General features: G+C 37.5%; 3 protein-coding genes across 3 annotated transcripts; 2 read left to right on the forward strand and 1 right to left on the reverse strand.

Annotated features, from left to right (window-relative positions):
• The first annotated feature begins 124 nt into the window (after positions 1–124).
• LOC141899945 (phosphatidylinositol 4-kinase type 2-beta-like) lies at positions 125–7,644 on the forward strand. The gene is made up of 9 exons (XM_074786585.1): positions 125–515; positions 2,370–2,570; positions 2,669–2,800; positions 3,702–3,855; positions 4,322–4,389; positions 4,482–4,581; positions 4,735–4,868; positions 4,945–5,004; positions 5,225–7,644. Exons 1-9 carry the CDS (start codon positions 180–182, stop codon positions 5,402–5,404), a joined length of 1,365 nt encoding a protein of 454 aa, XP_074642686.1. The 5' UTR covers positions 125–179; the 3' UTR covers positions 5,405–7,644.
• Positions 7,645–7,690: 46 nt separating this feature from the next.
• On the reverse strand, positions 7,691–10,146 carry LOC141899144 (stabilizer of axonemal microtubules 1-like). The gene is made up of 9 exons (XM_074785299.1): positions 10,010–10,146; positions 9,787–9,874; positions 9,569–9,709; positions 9,398–9,493; positions 9,090–9,293; positions 8,864–9,005; positions 8,497–8,780; positions 8,177–8,405; positions 7,691–7,968 (listed from the first exon to the last, which is right to left on the reverse strand). Exons 1-9 carry the CDS (start codon positions 10,144–10,146, stop codon positions 7,691–7,693), a joined length of 1,599 nt encoding a protein of 532 aa, XP_074641400.1.
• Positions 10,147–14,255: 4,109 nt separating this feature from the next.
• Positions 14,256–21,476, forward strand: LOC141899563 (uncharacterized). Its single transcript, XM_074785937.1, has 11 exons — positions 14,256–14,389; positions 14,766–14,874; positions 14,968–15,049; positions 15,138–15,347; positions 15,419–15,821; positions 15,904–16,124; positions 16,243–17,718; positions 17,800–17,946; positions 18,095–18,724; positions 18,811–20,389; positions 20,466–21,476. Exons 2-11 carry the CDS (start codon positions 14,777–14,779, stop codon positions 20,582–20,584), a joined length of 4,965 nt encoding a protein of 1,654 aa, XP_074642038.1. The 5' UTR covers positions 14,256–14,389; positions 14,766–14,776; the 3' UTR covers positions 20,585–21,476.
• The last annotated feature ends 92 nt before the right edge of the window (positions 21,477–21,568 follow it).

A 21,568-nucleotide genomic window follows, 5' to 3' on the forward strand; every position in this document is an offset into this window, starting at 1 on the left:
CAAAGCCGAGTATCTCGAGTATATTTGCAATACTTCAGAAGTGATTGCACGCACCAATATGACGTGTGACAAATCCATGAGTCCGTATCTGCAGCCGGAGTTTATACTCAACCGCCATTGTGGCTTGTGATGCCGATTTTCATGAATTTACTGAAAATTTCTCAGTTTTTGTTGTTCAGATGTCAACCATCCACATGAGTCGTGATCGCCCCCTTCACGCTGTAATTGAAGAAACTATCGGACCCCCTCCTGATGTTACATTCGCCCCACATTTAGACGCCGGCGCCAGTAGCGGTCAGCGAAGCCCAACCCGAGGACTTTACGATCGTGAAAATACTCCTCTACTAACCAGGATCGATCAAGAAATCGGAGATGTAGATATAAACTTATTCCCAGAAGATCCCGAATTTACAGTATTGATACGTCATGTAGAACTTGCAATAGAAAATGCTATATATCCTGAGAGAATTTACCAGGGATCTAGTGGCAGTTATTTTGTGAAGAACTGTGAATCTGTAAGTTAATAAAACGCATCTTCTCATTATTCAGCGTTGACAGTAGAATAACCACTAATGCGGAAAATACATGATACAATAAAAATCCACTCTGTATAGATTTAAAAAGTTTTAAAAGCAAGAAGAGAATCTATTTAATCAAAAATCAAAAGGACAATGTTTCAAACTCGCAGTCTCACTAGAGATTGTCAGGTGTGAGGGAATAACTAGAAATGAGGGGTAGGCTGGCGCAGGGGAGAACAGGTTAATTGAGAAGTGTCTGAATGAGGAGGTAATCCGGTAAGGCATGAAGTAATAAACTTAGAAAGAAGAGAATTATGTGGCGAAAAACCATTATAAACTTTTGAATCTGTAAACAGTGGGTTTTGATTATATCATCTCCATTATTGTGTGCATGTAATTCATTGGGAGCCCCTAGATGCATGTTTCAGACCGAAAAGACAAAATATGAGTGGCTTCTAAGCATTTCTTTCATCAATGAAAATTCAGGAATAGTTGCAGGAACAGTCAACTTGAATCCAGACTTATATACTTCGTGATAATTCATAGGCTATCTTAATTTTCGTATCTACCGTTGAAGTTGTTATTACTTGTGATCATCCCATACTCACTGATTCTGCAACTTGCTTTTTTCTAGAATAAAGGAAAAAACTTTCTATGACAAGTATTTTACTTAATTACTAAATATAGGTATGTCAAATTAAGACAGATCAAATGACCAGTTCATTTATGATCGTGGCTACTTGACCGTAAGCCAGTTATGAATATGTTATCTTTTTACTTTCATTCTGCCTTCACTTGACAGAATAACTAGTTTAGTTAATGTGTGTTACTGCATATAGATGTCGCTTCAATCGGTTTCCATTGATTTTAATAAACACCTGTCATCTCCCACCAATCCTATATACAGACATATAGTAGCGGGTAGTCTATATTTTCATAGTTATTTTAGTTGGATGTGATAATATGCGCGCGTAGTATAGATAAATCTACCGGTTTTTACATAAGCGAATATTTAATGTTAGACATCGTTAGACGGCGTGTTTAGTCAGTGAGTTTCCTCGTGGATTAATCGCCGATTGCTTCGTTGAACATATTGTGTCTGTGTGTATTGTCATTGTCAAATGTAGCAACATGTCCTAACGTTAAAGGTACTATTAAATAGTGAGGATTATGACTGTACAGATCCACATACGATTAAACTCGTTATAAAAGGTTGTTCGTTTCATGTAATCATGATTATTTTCTTGTTCACCGTGGCCTGTGTTCGTTTTGAGGCGAGTATGATATGTTCACTCTAGCGCGGGATTTATCCGACTAGCGCATTCTTACTGTCAGGGCTTGTGTAAAAATTGGCCACATGGGCTATAATATGTGTTGACATACACTATTGGATATTTAATGATGATCATGTGGAGATGTCTGTACTGAACCTGCTCTTATCAGTATTATGACTTTTTGGTGAAAATCTGTCTCAAATCAAAATGGGTTCTACGACGAGTGAACAAACTAATGGTGTTGGATCTGAAAAATCTTACGATCTCACAAATTCCCTCGGAGATTATGAACACCTTGAGGGAAATTCATTTTCGTTCGAAATATTGCCGGACTCTCAAAGCGATACAGAGTTTCATGCTCTCATGCAAGATGTTTATCTTGGAATGGAAAATGGAATTAAACCCGAGCTCAGTGAACAGGGTACGAGCGGAGCTTATTTTATGAGAGATTTTCTCGGCGTAAGTGATGATCGTTTTGTGAAAACCAGACTTTAGGAGTTTCAGATGTTGGGGCAGAGACTGGTAATTTAATATAATTATGTTATTTATAAACATTTGTCTGTATTTTTCTTCACAGAAAAAGATAGGAGTCTTCAAACCGAAAGATGAAGAACCCTACGGAAAGTTAAATCCGAAATGGACCAAATGGATGCATAAACTATGCTGCCCGTGTTGTTTTGGACGAAGTTGTTTAGTACCTAATCAGGGTTATCTGTCTGAGGCTGGTGCTAGTCTGGTGGATATGAAATTACAGCTTAATATCGTCCCTAAAACTAAGGTACATTACCAGGGGTAATCAGAAAAAAAGTTGGCCCCTAGGGCTCATGATTCCTCTGTCTTATCGATTATATTAAAGGTAGAACTTTTTGTTTTCAGGTTGTACGTTTGGCAAGCGAAACCTTCAACTACAATGCAATAGATCGGGCAAAATCAAGAACAAAGCGAAATATAGCCGAAAGATTACCTGAACTAGGTCGTAAGTTCCATCGTTTAGGATTACCTCCCAAGGTACGTTATTTTCTTATCGTTTTTTCATCAAAAGAGTTTCATGCCCGATATAGAAATTCATTATCAGAATAAATTTGCATATGTGCAGTGTAAAGATCTAACTTTTAGAATTAATAATGCTTCTTGCATGCAAATTAGTCCAGAATGTACATATAGAACCTTCATTAATGGGAATAATATGTATTTGTGGCAGATGTCTGTATTTGATTCGAAGTTAATTGATTGAATCGATTCTTGATATATTCCACTGGAATGGTATTGGCATTATAAACCTATATTTCAAGAACAAAATAATTACCAATCCTTAGTTTCTTACTAACTATTGATATTCATGGCTGATTTAACTATATTCACATCAACTATACAAATTTGGTTTATTTTTTCAATTAAGTGCAGTAGTCGGGGGTGTAGCCAGGATTGTAGAAGTTGTTGGCACAAAAATATGAAATATACGTTTGTCTCTATATGATTTTTTGATATCGCTTTTCGACACAAATATCATATCACTAGTTTTGCCTGTTAAGATTCTTAAACTCGTCCAACAAATCGATGGTTTCGATTCTAAGGTCTTCTAAAAGTGATAACTAGGCCAAAAAAGTGAAGGTGCGGGCTTACAGTGCTACATACTGGCTACACCCCTGGCAGTATGAATTAGTGTATGAATGAATAGATGTCGACTCAAACAATCAAAACTAATCATATGGTTTTTTCGAAGTTTTTAGTTGTAGTTGATTATTAGACTAAGAGCATTATGTAGATTACAAATAACAATTATGAATGCAGATCCTTCTATTGAAGTTTCGATAATAACATGACGTATATGAATTATTGATATATTCGCATGAATATTTATGCCGTTGTTTTATGATAATTTAAATGTGGATATTATTTCCGTTTGTAGGTCGGTTCATTCCAGACATTTGTAAATAACTACAGAGACGCGGATTACTGGTTGAGAAGATTTGATTCGGAGTCGCTTCCGGAATCGACGGCTCGTCAGTTTCAACATCAGTTTGAGAAATTAGTCGTCTTAGATTATATCATTCGTAATACAGGTGCGTCTCTAATAGTGTGTATGAGTTGTGGGGCATTAGGTGTAGTAGTCAGTACCAGATTAGATATTGGGTTCTGATGGTCGATCATCAAAGTAACAGGCAACCATTTTATATTGGGTTAACGCCAGCGCAGGATGTTATATACATTCAGGTTCACCATATGTGGGGGCGTAAGTCGTCCACAGTGACATTCTTGTTTATGCTTGAAATACAGTAGGCTCTGCTCAAGTCATACTTATTTGCCACATGATGTGCTAATGTTACATGTCTATAGTGATAACATATGATATATAAGACTGACTATAACAGATGTCACACCCATTATAATTAAAATTGATTAGCTCTTTCATGTATTGCTTGTGATAATACAATAGCTTAACATGTACTGTAAACATACTCATTTTATGCGTTGGACAGTTAGGACAAGCTATGGATGTTTGAAGTGCTTTAATATTCTTTAATTCAGACAGGGGTAATGATAATTGGTTGATAAAATATGATAAATCAGAAGTGGATGAACGTGTACAACCAGAGGTATGTTTGGTTTCAATGAGATGAATTTTAGATTATTCTCTTGGAAGGTTCAATTTTGTTCAGTAGCAATGACGGATTTGTTTATTGTTTAGGAGGATGACTGGAGTTTAGTGAAATCACCTGATATATCCATAGCTGCTATAGACAATGGTTTAGCATTTCCGTTTAAACACCCTGATGAATGGAGAGCTTGTAAGTAGATATTGGATTTTTTAGTGTTAAATAGCTGAAGATATGTGGAATAATTCAGTGTTAATAATAAGCAATATTTGAATTCCCGATGACCACTGAGATTGAGTCACAGTGACGTGATGAATGATCATTTCCATATTTATTCATTTACAGATCCTTATCATTGGGCTTGGCTGCCAATCGCTAAGATTCCGTTTTCACAGGAGATAAGGGATTTGATCCTGCCTCAATTGTCAGATATGAATTTCGTCCAAGACCTTTGTGATGAACTCTATGAGCTTTTCAAGGTAAACAGCAAGCAAACAGTTATACCGGTACTACATGCCTGAGAATATGTATGAAAGTCAACTGTTCCTATTTCAGACTGATAAAGGATTTGACAAGCATACCTTTGAAAAACAGATGTCTGTGATGAGAGGACAGGTATGTGTCTTTTTATTTTGGTGTCGTTTTCTCCAAAGATTGACGATGTTTGATATACAACTGGATAGAATAGTCAGATCCCATGAAAAGGAGCCCAAATCTGATTTTTGTTGCAGAATCTGTTGTAATGAATTTTGACCCCGGAGACAAGGAAATTTTAGTGAAATCTGGTGGCAGCTGTATGTACCTATACTGCTAGTGAATATTTTCAAACTTTCAGATCCTTAATTTAACCCAAGCATTGAAGGATGGGAAATCACCTGTACAACTAGTCCAGATGCCTGTTGTCACAATTGAAAGAAGTAGAAGTGTGTATGGTAAAGGCAGGAAACGAACGCCTAGTGCAGAGACTTTTACTCAGAGCTTTGCAAAAAAAGCTCCATTCTTCTCTTGGTGCTAATTAGTATGCATGTGAATTTGTATGATAACTGTGTTTCCCTAGTCTTTCAAATAAGTGTAATGACTGTATATGGTAACAAATCAAACTTGCTCAACTTCTGAAGGTAAAATAATGTTGGCTTGCAGTGTAACTTAGGTACTGTAACAGTCAAATCCAACCATTTGCTGTTACTAGCGGTCAAGGAAATACTGACATTTCCAGTTGACCTGGAGACACATGCTATGTCAGACTAACAGTAGCTACTTCAGGAACTTCACTAGGCTGCTATTGACACTGAAATGTCTGCTACCACTGTCAATCACACTGTGAGCAGACGCCCTTAAATTTGAATTCTAGAAATGATTGCGAAATCAGTGTGGCTTGTATAACAACTTATCAAGCAAGTTATCAATCAGTACAAACAAATTGTTATCGTATCATATTTTTTCGTGGGACTCATTGGAAATAGAAATAAACGGTCTGGTCTGAATGGTATGAATTGCCCTATTCTATGTCTATATCTGCATCCATTTCAGTCAAAATTATTTTCAATGATCTCGGTTGTTATGTAATTTAAGTTATGCTTGTAGAGGTAATTGTTATATTGAATATATGAATGCTGATGAGCATTCCGAAATTTTTTGATCTAGGGAACACATTGTGTGGATCTGGTTGCGTGGCAATCAAGGTGCTGAAGTAAACATGTGATATTCTGCTGAGAACATTAAATATTTTCAGGGTTACGATTGCCTAATGAATGTTAGTGACTTATAAACCTGGACAGGTTGATTATACTGCATGTGAATGTCAAAACAATTCTTAACTTGTCTGTAAAATAGTAAAGTACATGTATTGTTAAAAATTGACATAAAATCTGTTCCTAATCCGTGAAGAAGCGCTTAGTTCAAAACGGTATTTTAGGATCAACGTTTGAAATGGCAAAAATTCTGTTATGCTAGTCAGCTGTACCTGTATTGAAATCTGATGATTTATCCATATGTTGGTTGAATTATAAAATTATTTCTGTTAGCATTGCTTCATGCGGTTTGAAGAATATGGGCTTCATGTATTTCGCATCTATGCATGAAGTTCACATGTTTTGTTTTGCCGTCCCCATCTTGTCCGAATATTCCATCGAATGCTTACTGAAACTTTCAGTCTTGAATATTATTGAGATGTTATAACCCAGCCACACACAAGATAATGAGCCTATTTTCTACAAAATATGCATCCACCTTAAACGATTTTGCTCATGATTCCGCCAATATTGGTGGCAATATTTGCTTACAGATCATCGATTAGTGTGAGTTGGGAATGAACAGATATTATACGCTGCAGTCATCAAAACAATGTTGCATGGGTAACGTACTTAGATTCAGTAATTGCTCGTAGTCATTCAGTTCTGATGAGTGATTCATGTTATAGATTACCTAACTAGGGTTCAGTTTCATAGACTACGTATGAAGTTTATGCCCGAGTTCAGATCTATGAAACTAGCCGCCTAGAGGAGTTAGTATCAATGTTAGCGCAGTTTCATTACTTATAAAAAAAGTATAACTTTCATTGATTGATACAACTGCATATATATGTGATGAATCTGTAAATATTTCATTGATGATTTTCAAAATGTTTTACATTTGTATATTTTGATCTTGGATTGCACATTCGAATGTTTTTTGCTATCCTGCTGGGTAAATTAGACAATCTTATTATCGTGCAGGCATAATACGCATACCCGGTAGTTATTTTCAATCAAATTTAAATAGTTTCTTTCGTTCCCAGTCGACTGAGGGGTGAATATTGAAGCTATTATCATCGATATTTCGAATTCTAGAACGTGTAATACTGTGAATGAAAATGTTTAGGTTATTAATAATATCAGTTATTACATTTGAAAGCACTCAATGTTTAATCGGGTCACAAGCTTGGCTAATTAAGCTTTTAGATAGAAAAGCAGATTCATTTCACTTATGTTTCAATCTTTCCTTTTTCTTCTTCAAATGTGGATATCACCTTCGATAGTACAACGTAGTAGCATTTCCTTGCTTCATGTGCATGACATGATTTCTATGACCAATATATTGTAGTAAGAATACTAAATGATTGAAAAACATTCTGTTTATTGAAACAAATTGATATATTGTAAAATATGCCTTCATAATGTTTACTTGTAATTAAATATTCTATTTATATTATTTTCATCAATGTTTAACTGTCAAACCCACCCAATGATGGGTAACATTTTTTTTACAATAAAATGTGGAGGTTATTGAAGAAGTGAATGTATAATGTATTGTTCTTTATTTCTCATTCTTCTTTCGAAACGGGTTTCGGAACCTGTTCTGGTGCTGGTTTATCAGTTTTCCTGTAGAACTGATGTCCTTTCTTATTTTGGATGTGATCATACTTTGAAGATTTCAAGATATCCGTGGAGCAGTCTTTGACGAAGTCTTGTACCACACATACTTTGGGTTGCTGGCCTTTGAAGGTATCCTTGCAGATTGTAAGATGATCCATGGGTTTCGGATTATCTGATGATTTCTGTACCGGAGGACGGCATATGACTGCTCTTGGTGCGTACTCGCCTAAAATGATAACAGAGGTTGTAAAATGATGCCCCGAGATGAAATCTGTAATGATGAACATGAGGGTATATATAATGATATATTGAAAACATCTTTGCCACAGAACGAACAATGCGCGGCTCAATGTAGATTTCATCCCACGAAGTAAGTTTTCAAATTTGTAAAGGCTAGCCAAAGACAGACGATTATCATTGATAGATTTCAGCACCTTTATAATGACTTCTCTGAATCGATGCGCAATCAAACTTTTCGACAGGTTCCTTGTATTCGTGCACTTTTTTGAAGGAAGCTGGTCTGCATACATCCTTCCATTCAATGAAATTTTCTTTGTAATGAGAAGAACTGTCCATGGGACCCCTATTCCTCAACGGATGGTCCTCGCTGATAGGAATGATAGCCTGAACACGCACTGCGTCTTTTATCCGCTCGAAGTCGTTCTAAATATGTATATATATATTAAATACGAATATTTCAGCAATTTTTTGTAAATTGAAAAAAAATCTTATAAGAATAAAGAACGTGTAGTACCGTATACATGGTAGTGAAGTCCATTTTTTGATTTGGCTTCTCATAAGGTTTGCGTTGACCCCATTCCGGTTTTGGTGGTTTCGGTGCTGACCAGGGTTGATATGCCATTCTTTGAATCGTACAACCATCGAAGGGAGTTTTGCTGCCTACGAAAGTTGGACCCCTATTCGCCGGTTTAAAGCAGGGTTGTCTTCTTTGTCCAGGATGTGGTTTGAAATCGGCCATAAACGTTGTTAATCCCTCAAATTTCTGTTGGGTTGGTCTATATTCGTTTTTCTTACATTCTATATATGAAAATAAAGATTGTCAATATTTCCCAATTTTTCAAACTCAAACACATATCGAAATGAAATAAAACAAAACATACGTGTACGTGCTACTGGTGTTTTTGGCTTAAAGTCTTGTTTATAACTTGTCATGTCATCAAATTTCGATGAGTCTTTTGTGTTATTTTGTTTCGGTCTTATTGGTTGAACTCTGGTGGTATCTTTGTGTTGTTTGTAATCGGCCTTAAAAGTAAAACAGAATTTTCAAAATTCTATCGGAGGTGGAAGAGCTCCAATTATTCCTTTATGTGCTGTTGTTCCAAATACCTGAACTGTAGAAATGGCATCAAATTTTGAAGTACTATCATTCACTAATTCTCCCGGTAACTTCATAGGGAGAGACCGACATTGAGCCATTTCATTATTACTATAAGGAATATAGGTAAGTTGATTGACTGTGTTGGTAGTGAAATTCCCACCAGGACGATTGTACTCCGATTTTGGCTTGATGAGAGCTGCTCTTCCACTCGCCTAAAAATAATTGCTCAAATCACACCTCTGATCATATAAAACTTTTGTTGGAACGAAGGTTTTCTCACTTCAATTGAAGAAAGATTACACTATTATTTTGTAACCTTTTTATAGTAGTCCTGGTTGTATATAGTCACCAAGTCCATACATTCACACGGCGCTTCATATTCTGTTTTAGGTGGACATTGTCTCTGGGATACCTAGAAAAAAAATCCGTACAGAACTCGCCTGCTCTTTGATACATTCCACATTTAAGATTTGAAATAAACTTAGACCTCGTGAACTTTGAAATCTTCCGTGTAATTAGTTTTGCACATCATTTTTGATCTGTCTTCTCCGTATCCCAGATTTTCTAATCCATCCTCTCGTTTCGGTCGTAAAGTTATTCGCTTTTCAAGGGGCCGAGGAATGTAAACCTAACCATCAGACAAAAACAAAACTGATATCACAATTTCCTTATATTCATACCCCAAAAATAAAAAAAACAACTTACTGACTGATATTCGGTGCAGGATTTACAATCGGTAGCGTCCTTTCGTTTTGCCCATGTACCATCTTTAGGTTTGGCACAGCGATGACGCCTAAGGTATGAATTACGATTTCAGCATTTTATAAGAAAAATTAAGGTAAGGAACGTAACTTCTAAACTTCTAAGTAAAAACAGTTGGAAACAGTAAAGATGCATTGGGGAATAATGTGGGTTGTCAAAAACCTACCCACAGGAGCACATCTGACAAATACATTGTGCCAACATTTTTGCACTTTTTACACAAAGCTCTATTTCTTCTCTTGCATTGCCAATGGATACTGTAAATCGTGGTTGCTGAGATTCCATGGAAACGCAGTGGGGCATGTATCCAAGGCTTTCATTTCACATTTGTCAAATTTGGAATTTACTAACCCGGTAAATAGCAGAATAAGTGTAATTTCATATCCGTTGACTAAGCAGTTGCATAAATTCCTTGACTTTTTGAATAGGGGCAATCCTCGGCGTCATCCAAATGAAATAATTCCACCAAAAAGTCAGATGCAAGACTCGCGTTGTAACCTGTTACAAGGAATTTTGCTTCCCAATTATATTAACGCAATTTGATTGCACCATATTCTTATCAAAGGATTGTAGAGTACCCTTTCAAATTTCTTTTGGGCGAACAGGGAAAATGACATTCGTCGTATAAACAAACAAATACTGGGTTGGTTGCGTACCTTTTGTTACTGGGTTCGAACTGGACGCGATAGCACGGAAAACCCTTCCATAACAACAAAAAACAAGATGGAATTTATTACTCAAAAACTTTTTATTTTCGTAGATATATATCATACAAATGCTTTCGATTATTAAAACAAACGGCAATGTTTCATTTTTGTTATCAAGTAATAATAGACTACATGCATATTTACAATATTTTCTATATATCTACAATGAAGCAGGTTTCTATAGGTACGCGTAGTCTAAATGGTATTTACACGTGTAAAACATAATCATCATTTCTGCAAACATGCAGAATTCTCTTTAGGCACAAAAACGGATTCTCAAACACATACGATCACTGGCACAATTTCCATATACAACATGCACATAATTATTAAGGTTTTAAGACATATCATTCAATGAACAATTAATCTAATCCTTGACTTAGCCAATTAGATCTATTGGTGCTAGAGAGGTCCACCAGGAATATAAATATTTTCACTAAATCAGCACATCTCTTACTGCGATTCTATGTTAATTACAGCAAAATGAGTATTTCAGGGGTGAGATTGGTGTTTGCATAGTGGAATTTTCACGTTTTTTTCTGCGTTGTCATTTCTTACTCTTTTCTACTGTTTGAACCAGAATTTTTTTACATTTTTCCACATTATGATTTCAAAGTATTAATATTTTTTACATAAAGTATTGCGAGAAACAGCGGTCAACTGTATGTAGCCGTAAAACAGAGCTTAGCTGCCGTGATGACAAGATGCAAATGCATCGTGGTCTATGAAATTGATGTTCCAAAACAAAACAAATGGCCTCAATGAAGAGGAGCACAAAAGATACATATATGATATTATGTGCTTCTAAAGGCAGGCCAGAAAAAGGAAGAACATTCAGCACAAATTTTCCGCATACGAAATCACACTTTTTCCATCACTTTTCAGAGGAATTTCAACTTTTATTTTAGAACTTATCACATTTTTTTTCCACAGCAATCTCACCCCTGGTATTTCAATAAAAATACCGTATTAAAAAACGAAAAAACATATTGCACCAGATTAAAATGCAAATGTAGCAATATTTAAAGAATTGTACAGTTAGGATTATTTTGGCTAGGATCAATATTACTCTTACTGCAATCATCTTCAACATCTCCATCATCTTGTTTAGTTTCAACTGATCTTTTAGTACAAGGGATATAATTTTCACCTTCATTTTGCTCGAATTGGGTTTGATATTTTGCCACTGGTGTTTTAAATACTGCTGTAGTATTTGGTGACTCAATTGTGTCAGGTGTTAAAGGAGTATTATCATGTTCAGTGCTATTTGGCAGTTTAGCAACAGGTGTCATGAAAACTTCGGGTGTTTTGAGAGCGTGTATTTTATTCGGCTGAATTCTACCAGGAGTAGGAACTCTTCTCAAACGGGGTCGATTTGGAGGAGTCTCAAAATTAACATCTGGGCTCCTGATTTGAACCTTCTTTATCTTACTAAAAGTTGATTTATCTGCACAAGATTCCAAACGGGTTAGCCCGATAACTACATCTTTAGATATAACAAATTCATCATTTATAGGCAATCTTTGCTCTGGCAGCGGGAAGGGATCTACGCTTTTATTTGGCTTAGAAGCACATTCTGAAATATTTTTAGGGAGGTATGATTTTGTAACATCAACAACAAGCTCATCAGAATCATTGATACTTTCATCATTATTTGATGGTTTACATTTAGAATCACTATTAGATGTAGTGATAGTGACAGTGCGTCGAGTTCTCGTTACGCGTGTTGGTATTTTAGTTATTTCAACCAACTCTTCATCCGATTTCACTTTTCTTCGTACATTCGTTGGTTTCTTTCTTGGCTTCGATGCTTCTAGATAATAAAATTTGCGAAGGTTTTACAGCAGCTGGGTCCTACGTAAATATTTGTCGATAAACAACAACAAAGACAGATTTGACGAAGAAAATGATATATTTCTGAAGACATTGATGTATGGATAAGGTAAATCGGTACATTATTTACCAAATTACGGACCAAAACATCGCACAGAGAGGAGGTTTGACAGACAGTAGTTCAGATGCAAACATATTTCAACCCTCGTAAAAAACTTACTCGAATCATCCGTTACAGAAGCTTCATCTATTTTAGACAATAAATTCTGCCCGTTTCTGTTGAATACTGATATCCTTTTGTTCTTTGCCTTAACAACACAGCCTGGTGAAGGGGCAGGTTTATATACTGATCTACGTGTACGCCTTGGTGATAATGAAATAGCTGGCTCAATGTGCATTACTGAAGACCTTCAATAAAACAAACTTGAATTAAACACAAATCATTCTGTTTATTGAGACTGATTTGAAGTTTGATGTTTAGCCTACCTGCGCGTACGCCTCCTCGGAGGAGAGGGACTAGGAAGAGTAAATAGATCCTCACTAGGAGAATGCCATCCAGGGGTTTTTGGTGGTTTTTTATTTGTTGGTTTGATGGGTGTCTTCATGTCAAACCTGATAAGAATATAAATGGTCATGTTATAAGTCATGTATATACAGTTGAATTAAAGTAGTGAGTAAAACGTTTCACGTTCTGAACAAATAGTTCAAAGACTGTCAATTCATTGATACCTTTTTTGGTTTGCTTGATCATGTTTCGAAATTCCACGAAGTCTCGACGGCATTTCTCAGGTAGGCCTATTCAAATCTACAAAAAGATTACAAAATAGGCTTAATAGATAGAGAACATAATAAAGATTTCATGGCTGTACCCTTAATCTAGGGGGGGGGTTCAGAGAAACTTGAAAAAAGCAGTTCTATAGGATACAGGCCTAACAATAATGTTTGGAAAAAGGGGGGCACTTATCCAAAATTTCTGTGAGGGGTAACTTCTCCCCTTCTAAATCCGGCCCGGCCTTAAGGCTTATGATTGAATGAATCTGGATTTGTCGTCAGTGACAGTGGCACGTGTGGTCAGCAGCGATGAGAGAGGGTGCTCAAGGTTAGTAAAAACTAGGTTTGCATTGGCCATTGATAGGAGGGATGGTGTACACCCAGTCGATTTTCATTCTTCAAAATAATCACAAAAAACTGTTTTTTGTTGCCAAAATTTCTTTCATTTTCTTCAGGTTTGTTGAACTACATAATTTGTGCGAATGCAATATCACACTGTGACTTACTTAATGCATTAAAATCTTATTTGGATATCATAATTTAGATGTTTATTTCTACCTTTGGCTTTGTCAATGTTATTTTTTCTTCGCTACGAATAAATTTTCTGTTTAAATTTTCCCAACGATCCACAGTGTCTATTCAACCGAAAATGAAATTCAATTGACTTTATTCTCAAATCTGATACCTTGCAAGTTCCCATCTCAAATCAAACTCTAATATATTTCAAATTTTTAAATGTTAAGATTAATATCTTTATCAATATCATAGGAATAATACGTTCATTGATATAAAACAAGACCTCAGAACAGCAAAATATGAAGCTACCTCAGAGAAGCGAGTTTAGCTCCACCTCAGGGAAGCGAGTTTGACTGGTAAATTTAAAATTTACTGTTTGTATTAATACTCATATAAGAGATTATTTGATATAACATATTTTTGTACGAAAAACGACTTCTCGATATACTATGAAAATAAATAAACACTATTTAAGGTTAAAAGATTATGCTAGAATCAGAGAAAATGGTATTAAAATGGCAAACATTGAGGGACTATATTCATCCGCTCGATATACAAAAAGTGTAATTGGGCATTTCAAGATTCAGCGCGAATGGCGGCGGCAGTGGAAACGTTATTAATCCTTTTGTAAATTTGTTTTACAATCTTATTGTAAATGGTGACTATATTTAGTTACCATAATTTAATATATTGTAACTGTGGAATAATCTTTAATTCAGGTGAGCCGTCACAAACTTCTCAGTTTTCTGATTTTGATCTTTATTCTAGCGATTAATTCTCAAAACATGAAAAAATCAAATATCAATACAAATTTAAATTCATGCCGTGGTTGAACTTATCTTGCATTTTGTAATTTTTTTCGTATTCGTTTGTTTTGGGTGTTGATAAAAACGCTTACAGTGAATAAATCCATAAATCATTTTAATAGAACACAGCTGAAGGATATCTATCTGATGTCAAAAGCTGTTTAAAAACAATAAACATTGCGCAATTGTGTGTTGTTGTCCAAATGTGGAATGGAATTGAATTTTGGACCCATGAATTTTGAACCCTTTACCTGCTAAACATGCTAAGCAATGTTATCTCTTTTTTTAGAATAAATAAAAATGGCAACATTGTACGGAAAAATTGTTATTATTAAGAAGAAAGGTGGTGGTGATGGAACTAATTATCCCCTGACTGCAACTTCGTGTCTGTTTGGAAGGTGAGCAATATCGCCTTGAAGAAGACATAATAGAGAACTTATTTCATTCATCTCTAGCTAAACAGCTGAATTTTCTTCATTTTGATTTTGTAGGGCTGAAGAGTGCGATATTCGCATTCAACTTCCCAATGTTTCTGATAAACATTGCCGTCTTGAAGTTAATCAAAACGGAGAGGTAAAGTTCACTCGATTTGTTGAAAAAATAACTAAAAACTTACATGCTCCGTTTTATTAGTAACGTAAAGCATTATTTTGAATTTCAGGTTTTCTTAACTAATCTTAGTAATGTCAACCCGACTTTAATCAACGGAAAGATTCTCCCTAATAATACGAACAAGTTAAATCATAAAGATGTTTTTACTATCGATCGCAGTTTCCGGTTTGAATTCCCCCCTGGATCGCCGTATCGAAACAGTCCCACGAAAGGCACTCCCGTAAAGATTTCAACTCCCACTAAAGTATTAACACCTCTTGTAAGTTATCAATCATCAGAGCATTTCTATCTCTCATTAACTTAAACTGACAATTGTATTCTTAATTCAAGGCAAAATCTGCAAATGTGCAAACGAAGACAGTATCGCCTGTGAAATCTGTACCCATTCAAAAAGTGATGCCCTTCGTGCAACCAGAAGGTGCGCCGATTACATCATCAATAGTCGAACATACAGGTGATTCGACATCCAGCACAAAGATTTTGACACCGAAAAAGAAGTATCAAACGCCGACAAAAACAACAACGCCGGTGAATGATCCGACTCCTCACAAGGTTTTGACGCCGAAACAAAAGCTGTTGACTCCTCAGATTGCTCAACGAACAGACCCTAAAACGCTTTCTCCATCGAAAACACCAGGACGTAAATCAGAACAACTTAGTTCTCCGCAGGTAGCCCGTAAAACCCCTGGCAAGATAAAGATTCTCACACCTAAAGCTAAGCCACCCAAACCTGGTAAATATATGATTTAAGTCGAATCAGTTGTAAAAGATGATGTATGCCTACTTACTATTAACACTGGGTGTTTTATTTTCAGTTGGTGTACAATCGGCAAAGAAGATTCACTCTGTATCGCCAGTGGCTTCCCCTGCAAAAAGGTCACGTTCATTGTCTCCAACTGGACTAAAGAAAACTGCCAGATCACCGAGAAAGTCGCTCTCTCAGCCGCCGGCTTCTAATACTACTGCAATGATAGCTAGTGTAGCTTCATCTCCAGCTGTGGGTGAAGCGTATCGAAAAGGCCAATCTGGAAAAAAGGTAATTGGAATTTGGGTTGAATCATACAATACAAGTTATGCACTTGCCTGTGACTGGAAAAAGATATGCTTTACAAATGAGTGCTAGGTGAAAAATGTATCTAATGGTTCTATTTTAGATGTCGCCATTTGGTAGTCCCCGAGCTCCATCAAAAACACCATTGAAAACTGGCATTACGAAGCTTCGCCGAGAGTCTGATCCTGTTGAAGAGTTAGATGAATCTGAGAGCCCAAAACCTTCAACCCCTCAAAGTGCAAAGAAGAAACTGTCTATGCGAGGTAGCAGTGGACGAAGTCAGAAACGTAAAACTCCCGACACAACAGTAACATCTCCAGTAGCGAACAAACGTGGAAGAGTTTTCTTTGGACCGCAGTTAAGTCCTGAGCAGTTCGACAAGGCTTTACCCCCTTTGACACCGGTTAAAAGGGGATCAGTTCCACGGCGTTCGTTAGGCGTGCAACCTACCTCTACTCCTCTGATGAAGAAAAATAAAAGGCATTCGGTGGCAGTTCCGCAGCACACAATGATACGTGAAGAAAGTCCGGCATCTTCAAAGAGGAAATCGCCCGCGAGTAAAACAACACCAACAAGTTCGCCGCAATCTAAAACTCCTAAGAAATCGAATTTGAAAACTCCAAAGGGAACACCGGCAATATCGGTAAAGTCACCACAGGCATCGAGTTCTTCCCCAGCCGCGAAGACCCCTAAAAAGTCAACTCCGAGTAAATCACCCAACAGTAGAAAGTCACCCAAGACTACACCAAAAACATCTGAAAAATCAACTCCAGTTAAATCACCAAATAGAAAGTCACCCAAGTCTACACCAAAAACATCTCCCAAAAAATCACTCAAATCAAAAGATTCTCCAATTACGAAGACACCGGATAAACCGAAGAGCCCGAAAAATCAATCTCCTAAAGTTAGGGCTGCAGCTAAGACGCCAACGCCTAAGAAAACACCAGCTTCAAGTCGTAAAACCTCTACGAAGAAAAAGGTGATTGCCAGTAAAGTAACGACAAAAACTGCACGTGGTCGGCCATCAATCGGCAGCGGGAAAGCGAACAGAAGGAAGTCAGCTCCTCTTCCCAATGAAAATACTAAGTCGAAAGTCACGAAGAAAACAAGAAAAAGTATGTCGGCGATCGACAAAGTAGACGGTCCCGCTTCCATTCCGAAGATTTTGAAAGCTAAGACCGCTTCGAAATCACCAAAAAATCGAGTTACGCCGAAAGCCTTGAAAGCTTTGGTACCAAAAGGGAAAAGTCCTGGAGTAACCGATTTCGAATCGCCACCAATCGATATAAAGAAAGCTGTGGCTGTTAGAGCTATTCTCGGGAAAGCAGCGACTCCAAAATTGACGCCAGCGATGAAGAAGCAGGCGTCCATCGTGCATGCTGCATCTGCTAAAAAGATACGTACTTCATCAGCCAAGAAAACGCCGGCTCGAGTTCCAGCCAAATCGAAGACTCCAAAGCAATCGTGGTCGCAGATTGTTCGAAAGGGAGTGGCTGCTCAGAAGGCGGTTACTGTGAAGAAAAAGTATGTCCAACAAAAGGCTGCAAGAGTTGTCAAAAAGACGGCACAAAAATCTCGTGTAAGTTTTGAAGAACTAGATTTTGTATATGTCGATCCAGGTCCTGGTATGGATTCTAATACTTGACTTCTTTTTGCACAGGTCATGCCGAAGACCCCAAGAACTAAAATGGCCATGAACGAAGTAAAAACCACTGGACATGCGGAGTCACCCGTTACGTTAATCATCCGCAAAAAGATTGCGAAGACTCCAAAACCATTGCCTAAGAAAGGACAAAAACAACCATTGGTAAGTCCGACTTAGAACCTCAAGGTTTAGAAATAAGCACAAGCCATAGAAAAGCTGTTTTCTCCTTAATTCAAGCCCTCTGACTGTAATTTGAAATATTATCAGTTGAATTTTATACTTTGAATTTATTATTCACTCAATTTTTTAGAACGCGAATGCAAATGACGACGCAGAAACCAGTTTTACTGGATTAACGGATATGATGAAGACTCCGGCAACTAAATTGGTTACTGAAGATCATTCCCTGTATGATGATATACCGGATACACCGAAAAGTCCTGGTGAGATGATTGTTTCTCCATCTGTTTCTTCAACGAAGAAGAAACCGGAAGATGATATCGTTTATTCAGGAACTAAGCGACTATTCAAGACACCGCGACAAAAATCTGAAGCCAAATCTCCAACCGTAGGCGCCATCAATAGGCTGTTTGCAACACCAAAAACTAAAAAACCTCTGCAGTCGCCGGCAACTGGGGCATTGTCTAAAATGTTTGCGTCGCCAAGAACTCGAGTCATTCCATCTTCACCAGACGGGGAAGCTATTTCTACAATGTTTATGTCACCATCGCCGGTGAAACGTAAGCGTGACAGCAATGTCGGAATGAGCAGTTCAAAAAAAGTCAAGTTGACTCCTGAATCATCGAAGAAGATTCGAACCCCGACTAAATCTACTTCCAAGTCTCCGAGGCGCAAGAGCAAATCTCCGAACAAGTTGATCGTGAAAATCCCAAGTCCTGCTAAGTCACCTGTCAAAGCTGATTCATCAATACAAGTTCAGGTATGTTTTACTTAAAGTCTCAGTCAAATATGTCATTACTCAACTGTCATTTGAATTAAGTCTCTATGTAACTAATGTATTTTTAGGGTTCTTCTCAGAAACGAAAATCATCAACACCAGCTGAACAATCTCCCGTTAAAAAGATACTGAAACTGGATGCTGATGCCACTAATGTCGTTGTGCAGGAAAACTTGAATCTTCCAGAAAATGTTGATATGCCTTCTCAAACTGAGCCATCACCAGTGAAACCTAGAGGACGAAGAGGTAAAGCCGTAGCAACTGAAGAGAAATCTCCTGTAAAACCCAGACCTAGTAGAAGGGGTAGGGCTGCAGCAGTTGAGATGCCTGTCCAGGAGGAAACTACAGTGAAACCGACCAGAGGCTGCCGTGGCCAAAAGAGCCAAGCTGTTACTGATGAAGAACCAGTTGAACAAACCCCTGTCAAACCAGCTCGAGGCCATAAAGGCAAAGCTGTAGAAACTAGTGAGGAACCGGCTAAACCAACACCTGTTAAACCAGCTCGAGGTCGTAGAGGCAAAGTTGTAGAAACTAGTGAGGAACCAGCTGAACCAACCCCTGTTAAACCAGCTCGAGGTCGTAGAGGCAAAGCTGTAGAAACTGGTGAGGAACCGGCTGAACCAACACCTGTTAAACCAGCTCGAGGTCGTAGAGGCAAAGCTGTAGAAACTGGTGAGGAACCAGCTGAACCAACACCTGTTAAACCAGCTCGAGGTCGTAGAGGCAAAGCTGTAGAAACTAGTGAGGTACCAGCTGAGCCAACACCTGTTAAACCAGCTCGAGGCCGTAAAGGCAAAGCTGTAGAAACTGGTGAGGTACCAGCTGAGCCAACACCTGTTAAACCAGCTCGAGGCCGTAAAGGCAAAGCTGTAGAAACTAGTGAGGAACCAGCTGAACCAACACCTGTTAAACCAGCTCGAGGTCGTAGAGGCAAAGTTGTAGAAACTAGTGAGGAACCAGCTGAACCAACACCTATTAAACCAGCTCGAGGTCGTAGAGGCAAAGCTGTAGAAACTAGTGAGGAACCAGCTGAACCAACACCTATTAAACCAGCTCGAGGTCGTAGAGGCAAAGCTGTAGAAACTAGTGAGGAACCAGCTGAACCAACACCCGTTAAATTAGCTCGAGGTCGTAGAGGCAAAGCTGTAGAAACTGGTGAGGTACCAGCTGAGCCAACACCTGTTAAACCAGCTCGAGGTCGTAGAGGCAAAGCTGTAGAAACTGGTGAGGTACCAGCTGAGCCAACACCTGTTAAACCAGCTCGAGGTCGTAGAGGCAAAGTTGTAGAAACTAGGGAGGAACCAGCTGAATCAAAAGCCACACGTGGTAAAGCTGTTATGGTCACTGAAGCACCAGCCTCTCCAGAAAAGAAAGTAACACCAATCAAACCAACACGAGGCAGAAAGGCTAAAGTTGTAGAAACAGTTGAAAAATTAAGTCCAGTCAAACCTAAATCCAGGCGTGGTAAAGCTGTCGTTGTTGAGACAACAGCAGAGGAGGAAACTACATCGAAACCCACCAGAGGGCGCCGTTTAAAGAAGGTTGTTGCTGAAGAACCAGAAACAACAGTTGAAGAGTCGGCCCAGACCAAGTCTACTGGACGTCGTGGTAAATCAGCTGCCGTAAAAAGGGCTAATTCACCAGTTGGTAAGTTTTGTTGTAGAAAGATAAATAGATAGAGTTGTTATTTTTCTGTTGTTTTCATATTTCATATTTTTCTTAGCTGAAACATCGGAAGAGGAATCTCCAAAGAAGCGAAGTCGAACAGCGCGTGCAAAGAAGGAAACGGTGGCCACTAAATCTCCAGTAGCTCAACGTACTACACGATCCAGGAAAAAATAAATCATCGGTGCATTACAAGCGTGTATATTTCAGTTCAATATCTGTGCAGGACTATGTAATTAAGGCTAAACAAAAATGATACCTTGTTTCTCTGCAGCGGCCGGGTCATTTTTGTAAAATATGATTTTATAAATAGTTCATTTCTATAGCGGCCGGGCCAGGTCTGTTATGGTAAAATTGATCACGATTTAAAAAAAAGTAATGTATAGGGTAGATAGGCGGCCGGCCGGGTCAACATTTAAGCTCAGCAGAGCGGAGAAACAAGGTATCAATTTTTTTCAGCCTAATTGTGTAAATTGTTGGTAATGTAATAAGCAATTATCTCAGTCTTACTATAAATAAGTGCAATGTAGTTTGGTTCTGAATATATCTGTCAATCAAACAGGATGTACTACATTGAACATGTACCTAGTTGCATGCAGTAAGAGTGAATATAAATAGTATCAACATGGGTCAAGGTTATACATGTAAATGAAATAAAAGCAATAATTAGGTTTGCGAATATGGCCTCTAAGGTAAAAGTTTTGACTTTGTGGGCTCGGGCTGGAAAATGAGTCAGTTGTACCGGTACTTGTAAATAGTTTTAAAATGTGTAAATACATAGCATTTACTTGTCTTTTTAATGTTTTGTATAATGAATATACAAATATTTTTATATTTACCAGTGTATTTATATCGAGTACAGTTATTTAAGTTGTGTAACATGCATGACTATTGAATAAGTGAAATTTAGTGCATTTATTGTGTGCATTTAGATTTGAAGTCAGTTTATTAAATACTGCCATTTTCAAAGTGAATATTTTACCCAGGAACCATCCATTTTGACAAACCAACAAATTTTTAGATCTTCGATAATTCATGTATTTTTGTATTATTCCCTCAAATTCCTTAAATACCGTACATGTTTTGTGTTGTATTAGAATATCAAAGTATCAAGAAATTATACATTTAGTAGAGCCGATATTATTGTTTGTCGTTATTTTT

The sequence above is a fragment of the Tubulanus polymorphus genome, chromosome 2, assembly GCF_964204645.1.
Source record: "Tubulanus polymorphus chromosome 2, tnTubPoly1.2, whole genome shotgun sequence".
NCBI classification, from domain to species: Eukaryota; Metazoa; Nemertea; class Palaeonemertea; order Tubulaniformes; family Tubulanidae; genus Tubulanus; species Tubulanus polymorphus.

Excerpts from the sequence above, each read along its gene's own strand:
- LOC141899945 (XM_074786585.1), top strand. The coding sequence starts at position 180 with ATGTCAACCATCCACATGAGTCGTGATCGCCCCCTTCACGCTGTAATT. Across the intron at positions 2,571-2,668 it reads ATATCGTCCCTAAAACTAAG|GTTGTACGTTTGGCAAGCGA; the intron begins GTACATTACCAG and ends TTTTGTTTTCAG. Across the intron at positions 5,005-5,224 it reads TGTCTGTGATGAGAGGACAG|ATCCTTAATTTAACCCAAGC; the intron begins GTATGTGTCTTT and ends TCAAACTTTCAG.
- LOC141899144 (XM_074785299.1), bottom strand. The coding sequence starts at position 10,146 with ATGCCCCACTGCGTTTCCATGGAATCTCAGCAACCACGATTTACAGTA. Across the intron at positions 9,294-9,397 it reads ACCAGGACTACTATAAAAAG|GCGAGTGGAAGAGCAGCTCT; the intron begins GTTACAAAATAA and ends AATTATTTTTAG. Across the intron at positions 8,781-8,863 it reads AACACCAGTAGCACGTACAC|AATGTAAGAAAAACGAATAT; the intron begins GTATGTTTTGTT and ends TTTCATATATAG.
- LOC141899563 (XM_074785937.1), top strand. The coding sequence starts at position 14,777 with ATGGCAACATTGTACGGAAAAATTGTTATTATTAAGAAGAAAGGTGGT. Across the intron at positions 17,947-18,094 it reads AAGGACAAAAACAACCATTG|AACGCGAATGCAAATGACGA; the intron begins GTAAGTCCGACT and ends TCAATTTTTTAG. Across the intron at positions 20,390-20,465 it reads AAGGGCTAATTCACCAGTTG|CTGAAACATCGGAAGAGGAA; the intron begins GTAAGTTTTGTT and ends TATTTTTCTTAG.